The sequence below is a fragment of the Salmo salar genome, chromosome ssa20 (genome assembly GCF_905237065.1).
Source record: "Salmo salar chromosome ssa20, Ssal_v3.1, whole genome shotgun sequence".
NCBI classification, from domain to species: Eukaryota; Metazoa; Chordata; class Actinopteri; order Salmoniformes; family Salmonidae; genus Salmo; species Salmo salar.
Window position 1 is genome coordinate 95,346,797 of NC_059461.1, and position 12,952 is coordinate 95,359,748.

The window sequence follows — 12,952 nt, forward strand, 5'->3', positions numbered from 1 at the left end:
ATAGCCTCCACATTGACTCTGTACCGGTACCCCCTGTATATAGCCTCCACATTGACTCTGTACCGGTACCCCCTGTATATAGCCTCCACATTGACTCTGTATCGGTACCCCCTGTATATAGCCTCCACATTGACTCTGTATCGGTACCCCCTGTATATAGCCTCCACATTGACTCTGTACCGGTACCACCTGTATATACAGTAGCCTCGCTATTGTTATCTTACTGCTGCTCTGTAATTATATGTCCTTGTATTTGTCGCTTTTTTTTTTAGCTATTTTCTTAAAACTGCATTGTTGGTTAAGGGCTTGTAAGTAAGCATTTCACTGTGAGGTCTACTACACCTGTTATATTTCACTGTAAGGTCATCAGCATTTCACTGTGAGGTCTACTACACCTGTTGTATTCAGCATTTCACTGTGAGGTCTACTACACCTGTTGTATTCAGCATTTCACTGTGAGGTCTACTACACCTGTTGTATTCAGCATTTCACTGTGAGGTCTACTACACCTGTTGTATTCAGCATTTCACTGTGAGGTCTACTACACCTGTTGTATTCAGCATTTCACTGTGAGGTCTACTACACCTGTTGTATTCAGCATTTCACTGTGAGGTCTACTACGCCTGTTGTATTCAGCATTTCACTGTAAGGTCTACTACACCTGTTGTATTCAGCATTTCACTGTGAGGTCTACTACACCTGTTGTATTCAGCATTTCACTGTGAGGTCTACTACACCTGTTGTATTCAGCATTTCACTGTAAGGTCTACTACACCTGTTGTATTCAGCATTTCACTGTAAGGTCTACTACACCTGCTGTATTCAGCATTTCACTGTGAGGTCTACTACACCTGTTGTATTCAGCATTTCACTGTAAGGTCTACTACACCTGTTGTATTCAGCATTTCACTAAGGTCTACTACACCTGTTGTATTCAGCATTTCACTGTGAGGTCTACTACACCTGTTGTATTCAGCATTTCACTGTGAGGTCTACTACACCTGTTGTATTCAGCATTTTCACTGTAAGGTCTACTACATCTATTGTATTCAGCATTTCACTGTGAGGTCTACTACACCTGTTGTATTTGGGCGCATGTGACAAATACAATTTGATTTGATTTGAAATGGGAAAGGTGTAACAATCAGTAAGTGACTGAAATGCATCAGAAAAATATTGGAATGTTCTGGAAAACACCAGGTAAGTTCATCAGGTAACCTGGTAATTGTGTGTCTGTGTAGAATAGTTGATCTTGCTTCAATTGTCCCTTCTAACGTATCCTGCACGGCTGGTGAGCATTGTAGAGGGTATGTGTTCATGAGAGTCTAACCTTTCAGTAATTTACTATATATATATATATATATATATATATATATATATAGAGAGAGAGAGAGAGAGAGTATACTGAACATAAATACTAAGGCAACAATTAAAGTGTTGGTCCTGTGATATCTTGTTATTATAAGAAACATTAATGTGTTGGAAATTCCAAATTGTTTGCATCGTCAACTAACGCACAGCACTGACACACACACACACACTTACCCCACCAGACATGCCACCAGGGGTCTTTTCACAGTCCCCAAATCCAGAACAAATTCAAGAAAACGTACAGTATTATACAGAGCCATGAGTGCATGGATCTCCCATCTTATATAGCGCAAGTGAACAGCAAACCTGGTTTCAGAAAACAAATAAAGCACAACGTGACCTACTTGTTGTGTGTCTGTTCTGACATGTGTAACTGATAGATACACACCGCATGTTCCCTTGATGTTTTTAAATGTACAATACCAGTCAAAAGTTTGGACACACTTACTCATTCCAGGGTTTCTTTATTTTTACTATTTTCTACATTGTAGAATAATGGTGAATATATCAAAGCTATGAAATAACACACATGGAATCATGTAGTAACCAAAAAAGTGACCTACTTGTTGTGTGTCTGTTCTGACATGTGTAACTGATACATACACATAAAAACATGAACATGTAGTGTGTGTGTGTGTGTGTGTGTATGTCAAGTATTTTGTCTGTAATGTATTTTCTGTTGTGCGTCAGACCCCAGGAAGACTATTTGTCCACATTGGCGTCAGCTAATGGGGATCTAACAAATAAAATCACATCAAAATGTTTCATGAGCTGAAATAAAAGATCCCAGAAATGTTCCATACGCACATAAAAGATTATTTATCACAAATGTTGTGCACAAATTTGTTGACATCCCTGTTAGGGAGCATTTCTCCTTTGCCAAGATAATCCATCCACCTGACAGGTGTGGCATATCAAGAAGCTGATTAAACAGCTTATTGATTTGCTGGGGACAATAAAAGGCCACTCTAAAATGTGCAGTTTTGTCACACTGAACACAGATGACTCAAGTTTTTAGGGAGTGCGCAATTGGCATCCTGACCGCAGAAATGTTAACCAGAGAATTGAATGTTAATTTCTCTACCATAAACTGCTTCCAACGTCATTTTAGAAAACTTGGAAGAACGTCCAAACGACCTCACAACCGCAGATCACGTGATGCTCTGAATCATCAAGCATGTTTGGGGTGCTCTGGATCGACGTGTACGACAGCGTGTTCCAGTTCCCGCCAATATCCAGGAACTTCACACAGCCATTGAAGAGGAGTGGGGACGACATTCCACAGGCCACAATCAACAGCCTGATCAACTCTATGTGAAGGAGCTGTGTCGCGCTGCATGAGGCAAATGGTGGTCACACCAGATACTGACTAGTTTTCTGATCCACGCCCCCTACCTTATATATATCTGTGACCAACATATGCATATCTGTATTCCCAGTCATGTCAAATCCATAGATTAGGGCCTAATTAATTAATTTCATTTGACTGATTTCCTTATATGAGCTGTAAATCTTTGACATTTTTGCATGTTGCGTTTATATTTTTGTTCAGTGTAATATCTAATAGCTCCAATTGTTCAAACATAAGAGTGACATTTGTGTGAAGAAAAGGCATCGGGAGGGAAGGAGGGATAAAATCACCCAAATTCATTATTGAATGTCTGTCATTGCTCCTAAGCTGGTGAATAACTTACTGAACATGGTCTGATGAAAGGAGATCCTGGTTCCTGTTTCACTACCTCTCAACATCCTGGTTCCTGTTTCACTACCTCTCAACATCCTGGTTCCTGTTTCACTACCTCTCAACATCCTGGTCCCTCTTTCACTACCTCTCAACATCCTGGTCCCTCTTTCACTACCTCTCAACATCCTGGTCCCTCTTTCACTACCTCTCAACATCCTGGTCCCTCTTTCACTACCTCTCAACATCCTGGTTCCTGTTTCACTACCTCTCAACATCCTGGTTCCTGTTTCACTACCTCTCAACATCCTGGTTCCTCTTTCACTACCTCTCAACATCCTGGTCCCTCTTTCACTACCTCTCAACATCCTGGTTCCTGTTTCACTACCTCTCAACATCCTGGTCCCTGTTTCACTACCTCTCAACATCCTGGTCCCTCTTTCACTACCTCTCAACATCCTGGTTCCTGTTTCACTACCTCTCAACATCCTGGTCCCTCTTTCACTACCTCTCAAAATCCTGGTCCCTGTTTCACTACCTCTCAACATCCTGGTTCCTGTTTCACTACCTCTCGACATCCTGGTTCCTGTTTCACTACCTCTCAACATCCTGGTCCCTCTTTCACTACCTCTCAACATCCTGGTCCCTCTTTCACTACCTCTCAACATCCTGGTTCCTGTTTCACTACCTCTCAACATCCTGGTCCCTCTTTCACTACCTCTCAACATCCTGGTCCCTGTTTCACTACCTCTCGACATCCTGGTCTCTCTTTCACTACCTCTCAACATCCTGGTCCCTGTTTCACTACCTCTCAACATCCTGGTCCCTGTTTCACTACCTCTCGACATCCTGGTCCCTCTTTCACTACCTCTCAACATCCTGGTCCCTCTTTCACTACCTCTCAACATCCTGGTCCCTCTTTCACTACCTCTCAACATCCTGGTCCCTCTTTCACTACCTCTCAACATCCTGGTTCCTGTTTCACTACCTCTCAAAATCCTGGTCCCTGTTTCACTACCTCTCAACATCCTGGTCCCTCTTTCACTACCTCTCAAAATCCTGGTCTCTCTTTCACTACCTTTCAACATCCTGGTTCCTGTTTCACTACCTCTCAATATCCTGGTTCCTGTTTCACTACCTCTCAATATCCTGGTTCCTGTTTCACTACCTCTCAACATCCTGCTTCCTGTTTCACTACCTCTCAATGCTCAACACTGACTGATCATTTCAGCTACTGTCACTCACAGTGATTGATGTTCCACAACCCCACTGCTCAACCCCCATTCCACACACACACACACACACACACACACACACACACACACACACACACACACACACACACACACACACACACACACACACACACACACACACATTTCATAAAATATGATGCATTAAACAGCAAGAGAAAACTCATTTGCAATTGCACAGTGTAAGGTTGTCAGGATCCCTCTCTGGGAAGGAGAAGAAAGGAGACAACCTATCTGATTGGTTGACATTTCACTTCCGCGGCTGTATTGAGATAGACGTGGTAAACAAGACATGTGACCACGTTCCTCCCCATAATAGAACAGAGGTGTTCACCTCTTCAAACTATCCTGGGACTACAGCCAGGAACATCTACCCCGTTACCTCCTATCCAGCCAGGAACATCTACCCCTTTATACTACGTTATCTCCTATCCTGGGACTACAGAAACATTAATACACAGCCATCATACTGATCTATGAATCACACCTTCCGACACAGCCTGGATACTAATCTATCAATCACATCAAAATACAGCCTGGATACTAATCTATCAATCACATCAAAATACAGCCTGGATACTAATCTATCAATCACATCAAAATACAGCCTGGATACTAATCTATCAATCACATCAAAATACAGCCTGGATACTAATCTATCAATCACACGTTCCAATACAGCCTGGATACTAATCTATCAATCACATCAAAATACAGCCTGGATACTAATCTATCAATCACATCAAAATACAGCCTGGATACTAATCTATCAATCACACCTTCCAATACAGCCTGAATACTAATCTATCAATCACAAGTTTTGTACTCTCTGTAGTCCTAATGGAAACAACAGGAGAGTTTTGTACTCTCTGTTTAAACCACTCCAACGTGAGGGTGTATGTGGGGAGGTTAGGATAAAGCAAAAGACACATATTCTTTGAACATTCGTGTACAATTGAGGAAGAAAATAGTTTTAGGAGCATTTTGTCAGAAACAGACGGAAGTCCTGGACTGAAAAGCTGAAAGAGAGATAAATATGTTTCGTCCAGATTCCATCCATACCTTCTGCTGGGCTGAATGCGTCGGTCTCCTCTCCTCCATGTTACTCGAGGCTTGGGAGATGCTCGGGGTCTACACCCCAACAACATGTCTTTCCCCAGCGTGGCGATCAGACGGACAGGGTTAGGGCTGAAGACTGGGGGTGACGCTGGGGAACAGACAAAAAAAAGAAACCATTTGATTTCACCTTTAATTCACCCTGAGGTTAGAATCCACTTTAACGAAAGGGACCTGGATACAAACTAGTACAGTATTACTACAGCAGTACAACTGGTCACAGTAGTACAGTAGTATAACAGGTCACAGTAGTATAACAGGTCACAGTAGTACAACAGGTCACAGTAGTACAGTATTACTACAGTAGTACAACAGGTCACAGTAGTACAACAGGTCACAGTAGTACAACAGGTCACAGTAGTATAACAGGTCACAGTAGTATAACAGGTCACAGTAGTACAACAGGTCACAGTAGTACAACAGGTCACAGTAGTACAACAGGTCACAGTATAAAAGGTCACAGTAGTACAGTAGTACAACAGGTCACAGTAGTACAGTAGTACAACAGGTCACAGTAGTATAACAGGTCACAGTAGTACACCAGGTCACAGTAGTACACCAGGTCTAAGTAGTACAACAGGTCACAGTAGTACAACAGGTCACAGTAGTACAACAGGTCACAGTATAACAGGTCACAGTAGTACAACAGGTCACAGCAGTACAGTAGTACAACAGGTCACAGTAGTACAACAGGTCACAGTAGTACAACAGGTCACAGTATAACAGGTCACAGTAGTACAACAGGTCACAGTAGTACAGTAGTACAACAGGTCACAGTAGTACAACAGGTCACAGTAGTACAACAGGTCACAGTAGTACAACAGGTCACAGTAGTACAACAGCTCACAGAAGTACAACAGGTTACAGTAGTACAACAGGTCACAGTAGTACAACAGGTCACAGTAGTATAACAGGTCACAGTAGTACAACAGGTCACAGTATAACAGGTCACAGTAGTACAGTAGTACAACAGGTCATAGTAGTACAACAGGTCACAGTAGTATAACAGGTCACAGTAGTGCAACAGGTCACAGTAGTACAACAGGTCACAGTAGTACAACAGGTCACAGTAGTATAACAGGTCACAGTAGTATAACAGGTCACAGTAGTACAACAGGTCACAGTAGTACAACAGGTCACAGTAGTGTAACAGGTCACAGTAGTATAACAGGTCACAGTAGTATAACAGGACACAGTAGTACAACAGGTCACAGTAGTACAACAGGTCACAGTACAGGTCACAGTAGTACAACAGGTCACAGTAGTATAACAGGTCACAGTAGTACAACAGGTCACAGTAGTACAACAGGTCACAGTAGTACAACAGGTCACAGTAGTATAACAGGTCACAGTACAGGTCACAGTAGTACAACAGGTCACAGTAGTATAACAGGTCACAGTAGTACAACAGGTCACAGTACAGGTCACAGTACAGGTCACAGTAGTACAACAGGTCACAGTAGTACAACAGGTCACAGTAGTATAACAGGTCACAGTAGTATAACAGGTCACAGTAGTATAACAGGTCACAGTAGTATAACAGGTCACAGTAGTACAACAGGTCACAGTAGTACAACATGTCACAGTAGTACAACAGGTCACAGTATAAAAGGTCACAGTAGTATAGTCGTACAACAGGTCACAGTAGTACAACAGGTCACAGTATAACAGGTCACAGTAGTACAGTAGTACAACAGGTCACAGTAGTACAGTAGTACAACAGGTCACAGTAGTACAGAGGTACAACAGGTCACAGTAGTACAACAGGTCACAGTAGTACAACAGGTCACAGTAGCGTAACAGGTCACAGTAGTATAACAGGTCACTGTAGTACAACAGGTCACAGTAGTACAACAGGTCACAGTAGTACAACAGGTCACAGTAGTACAACAGGTCACAGTATAAAAGGTCACAATAGTACAGTAGTACAACAGGTCACAGTAGTACAACAGGTCACAGTATAACAGGTCACAGTAGTACAGTAGTACAACAGGTCACAGTAGTACAACAGGTCACAGTAGTACAACAGGTCACAGTAGTACAACAGGTCACAGTAGTACAACAGGTCACAGTAGTACAACAGGTCACAGTAGCGTAACAGGTCACAGTAGTACAACAGGTCACAGTATAACAGGTCACAGTAGTGTAACAGGTCACAGTAGAACAACAGGTCACAGTAGTACAGTAGTACAACAGGTCACAGTAGTGTAACAGGTCACAGTAGTGTAACAGGTCACAGTAGTACAACAGGTCACAGTAGTACAACAGGTCACAGTAGTACAACAGGTCACAGTAGTGTAACAGGTCACAGTAGTACAACAGGTCACAGTAGTACAACAGGTCACAGTAGTACAACAGGTCACAGTAGTACAACAGGTCACAGTAGTACAGTAGTACAACAGGTCACAGTAGTACAACAGGTCACAGTAGCGTAACAGGTCACAGTAGTACAACAGGTCACAGTATAACAGGTCACAGTAGTGTAACAGGTCACAGTAGTACAACAGGTCACAGTAGTACAACAGGTCACAGTAGTACAACAGGTCACAGTATAAAAGGTCACAGTAGTACAGTAGTACAACAGGTCACAGTAGTACAACAGGTCACAGTATAACAGGTCACAGTAGTACAGTAGTACAACAGGTCACAGTAGTACAACAGGTCACAGTAGTACAGTAGCAACAGGTCACAGTAGTACAAGGTCAGGTCACAGTATTACGTACAGTAGTACAACAGGTCACAGTAGTACAACAGGTCACAGTAGTACAACAGGTCACAGTAGTACAGTAGTACAACAGGTCACAGTAGTACAACAGGTCACAGTAGTACAACAGGTCACAGTAGTACAACAGGTCACAGTAGTACAACAGGTCACAGTAGTACAGTAGTACAACAGGTCACAGTAGTACAACAGGTCACAGTAGCGTAACAGGTCACAGTAGTACAACAGGTCACAGTAGTACATACAGGTCACAGTAGTACAACAGGTCACAGTAGTACAACAGGTCACAGTAGTACAACAGGTCACAGTAGTACAACAGGTCACAGTAGTACAACAGGTCACAGTAGTACAACAGGTCACAGTAGTACAACAGGTCACAGTAGTACAACAGGTCACAGTATAACAGGTCACAGTAGTACAACAGGTCACAGTAGTACAACAGGTCACAGTAGTACAACAGGTCACAGTAGTACAACAGGTCACAGTAGTACAACAGGTCACAGTAGTACAACAGGTCACAGTAGTACAACAGGTCACAGTATAACAGGTCACAGTAGTACAGTAGTACAACAGGTCACAGTAGTATAACAGGTCACAGTATGTACACAGGTCACAGTAGTACAACAGGTCACAGTAGTACAACAGGTCACAGTATACAACAGGTCACAGTAGTACAGTAGTACAACAGGTCACAGTAGTACAACAGGTCACAGTAGTACAACAGGTCACAGTAGTAACAACAGGTCACAGTAGTACAGAGGTACAACAGGTCACAGTAGTACAACAGGTCACAGTAGTACAACAGGTCACAGTAGTACAACAGGTCACAGTAGTACAACAGGTCACAGTAGTACAACAGGTCACAGTAGTACAACAGGTCACAGTAGTACAACAGGTCACAGTAGTACAACAGGTCACAGTATGTCACAGTAGTACAACAGGTCACAGTAGTACAACAGGTCACAGTAGTACAACAGGTCACAGTAGTACAACAGGTCACAGTAGTATAACAGGTCACAGTAGTACAACAGGTCACAGTAGTACAACAGGTCACAGTAGTACAACAGGTCACAGTAGTACAACAGGTCACAGTAGTACAACAGGTCACAGTAGTGTAACAGGTCACAGTAGTACACAGGTCACAGTAGTACAACAGGTCACAGTAGTACAACAGGTCACAGTAGTAAAACAGGTCACAGTAGTACAACAGGTCACAGTAGTACAACAGGTCACAGTAGTACAACAGGTCACAGTAGTACAGTAGTACAACAGGTCACAGTAGTACAACAGGTCACAGTAGTACAACAGGTCACAGTAGTACAACAGGTCACAGTATAACAGGTCACAGTAGTGTAACAGGTCACAGTAGTACAACAGGTCACAGTAGTACAACAGGTCACAGTAGTACAACAGGTCACAGTAGTATAACAGGTCACAGTAGTATAACAGGTCACAGTAGTACAACAGGTCACAGTAGTACAACAGGTCACAGTAGTACAACAGGTCACAGTATAAAAGGTCACAGTAGTACAGTAGTACAACAGGTCACAGTAGTACAACAGGTCACAGTATAACAGGTCACAGTAGTACAGTAGTACAACAGGTCACAGTACTATAACAGGTCACAGTAGTACAACAGGTCACAGTAGTGTAACAGGTCACAGTATAACAGGTCACAGTAGTACAACAGGTCACAGTAGTACAACAGGTCACAGTAGTACAACAGGTCACAGTAGTACAACAGGTCACAGTATAAAAGGTCACAGTAGTACAGTAGTACAACAGGTCACAGTAGTACAACAGGTCACAGTAGTACAACAGGTCACAGTATAACAGGTCACAGTAGTACAACAGGTCACAGTAGTACAACAGGTCACAGTAGTACAGTAGTACAACAGGTCACAGTAGTACAGAGGTACAACAGGTCACAGTAGTACAACAGGTCACAGTAGTACAGAGGTACAACAGGTCACAGTAGTACAACAGGTCACAGTAGTACAACAGGTCACAGTAGTACAACAGGTCACAGTAGTACAACAGGTCACAGTAGTACAGTAGTACAACAGGTCACAGTAGTACAACAGGTCACAGTAGCGTAACAGGTCACAGTAGTACAACAGGTCACAGTAGTACAACAGGTCACAGTAGTACAACAGGTCACAGTAGTACAACAGGTCACAGTAGTACAACAGGTCACAGTAGTACAACAGGTCACAGTAGTATAACAGGTCACAGTAGTACAACAGGTCACAGTAGTACAACAGTTCACAGTAGTATAACAGGTCACAGTACAGGTCACAGTAGTACAACAGGTCACAGTAGTACAACAGGTCACAGTAGTACGTAACAGGTCACAGTAGTACAACAGGTCACAGTATAACAGGTCACAGTAGTGTAACAGGTCACAGTAGTACAACAGGTCACAGTAGTACAACAGGTCACAGTAGTACAACAGGTCACAGTAGTACAACAGGTCACAGTATAACAGGTCACAGTAGTACAGTAGTACAACAGGTCACAGTAGTACAACAGGTCACAGTATAACAGGTCACAGTAGTACAGTAGTACAACAGGTCACAGTACTATAACAGGTCACAGTAGTACAACAGGTCACAGTAGTACAGTAGTACAACAGGTCACAGTAGTACAGAGGTACAACAGGTCACAGTAGTACAACAGGTCACAGTAGTACAACAGGTCACAGTAGTACAACAGGTCACAGTAGTACAACAGGTCACAGTATAACAGGTCACAGTAGTATAACAGGTCACAGTAGTACAACAGGTCACAGTAGTACAACAGGTCACAGTAGTACAGTAGTACAACAGGTCACAGTAGTACAACAGGTCACAGTAGCGTAACAGGTCACAGTAGTACAACAGGTCACAGTAGTATAACAGGTCGTAGTATAACAGGTCACAGTATTACAACAGGTCACAGTATAACAGGTCACAGTATAACAGGTCACAGTAGTACAACAGGTCACAGTAGTGTAACAGGTCACAGTAGTACAGAGGTCACAGTAGTACAACAGGTCACAGTAGTACAACAGGTCACAGTAGTATAACAGGTCACAGTAGTACAACAGGTCACAGTAGTACAACAGGTCACAGTAGTATAACAGGTCACAGTATAACAGGTCACAGTAGTACAACAGGTCACAGTAGTACAACAGGTCACAGTAGTACAACAGGTCACAGTAGTGCAACAGGTCACAGTAGTGCAACAGGTCACAGTAGTACAACAGGTCACAGTAGTACAACAGGTCACAGTAGTACAACAGGTCACAGTAGTACAACAGGTCACAGTAGTACAACAGGTCACAGTAGTGCAACAGGTCACAGTAGTACAACAGGTCACAGTAGTGCAACAGGTCACAGTAGTACAACAGGTCACAGTATAACAGGTCACAGTATAACAGGTCACAGTATAACAGGTCACAGTATAACAGGTCACAGTAGTACAACAGGTCACAGTAGTGTAACAGGTCACAGTAGTACAACAGGTCACAGTAGTACAACAGGTCACAGTAGTACAACAGGTCACAGTAGTACAACAGGTCACAGTAGTACAGGACAACAGGTCACAGTAGTACAACAGGTCACAGTAGTACAACAGGTCACAGTAGTACAACAGGTCACAGAAGTATAACAGGTCACAGTAGTATAACAGGTCACAGTAGTACAACAGGTCACAGTAGTACAACAGGTCACAGTAGTACAACAGGTCACAGTAGTACAACAGGTCACAGTAGTGTAACAGGTCAAAGTATAAAGGTCACAGTAGTACAACAGGTCACAGTAGTACAAAAGGTCACAGTATAACAGGTCACAGTAGTACAACAGGTCACAGTAGTACAGTAGTACAACAGGTCACAGTAGTATAACAGGTCACAGTAGTACAACAGGTCACAGTAGTACAACAGGTCACAGTAGTACAACAGGTCACAGTAGTACAACAGGTCACAGTAGTACAGTAGTACAACAGGTCACAGTAGTATAACAGGTCACAGTAGTACAACAGTTCACAGTAGTATAACAGGTCACAGTACAGGTCACAGTAGTACAACAGGTCACAGTAGTACAACAGGTCACAGTAGTACAACAGGTCACAGTAGTGTAACAGGTCACAGTAGTGTAACAGGTCACAGTAGTACAACAGGTCACAGTAGTACAACAGGTCACAGTAGTACAACAGGTCACAGTATAACAGGTCACAGTATAACAGGTCACAGTAGTACAACAGGTCACAGTAGTGTAACAGGTCACAGTATAACAGGTCACAGTAGTACAACTGGTCACAGTAGTGTAACAGGTCACAGTAGTATAACAGGTCACAGTATAACAGGTCACAGTAGTATAACAGGTCACAGTATAACAGGTCACAGTAGTACAACAGGTCACAGTAGTACAACAGGTCACAGTAGTGTAACAGGTCAAAGTATAAAGGTCACAGTAGTACAACAGGTCACAGTAGTATAACAGGTCACAGTAGTACAACAGGTCACAGTAGTACAACAGGTCACAGTAGTAACAGGTCACAGTATAACAGGTCACAGTACAGGTCACAGTAGTACAACAGGTCACAGTAGTACAACATGTCACAGTACAGGTCACAGTAGTACAACAGGTCACAGTAGTACAACATGTCACAGTACAGGTCACAGTAGTACAACAGGTCACAGTAGTATAACAGGTCACAGTAGTATAACAGGTCACAGTTTAACAGGTCACAGTACAACAGGTCACAGTAGTACAACAGGTCACAGTAGTGTAACAGGTCACAGTATAACAGGTCACAGTATAACAG

At 42.8% G+C, this 12,952-nt stretch overlaps 1 protein-coding gene across 2 annotated transcripts in view; it reads right to left on the bottom strand.

Annotated features, from left to right (window-relative positions):
- The window catches only part of cntn5 (contactin 5), a 488,559-nt gene that overhangs the window by 164,682 nt on the left and 310,925 nt on the right, over positions 1–12,952 (bottom strand). For both annotated transcript variants that reach the window (XM_045704177.1, XM_045704176.1), the window contains exon 12: positions 5,368–5,512. In XM_045704177.1, coding sequence (XP_045560133.1) covers positions 5,368–5,512 — 145 coding nt within the window. The remainder of the gene's footprint in view (positions 1–5,367; positions 5,513–12,952) is intronic.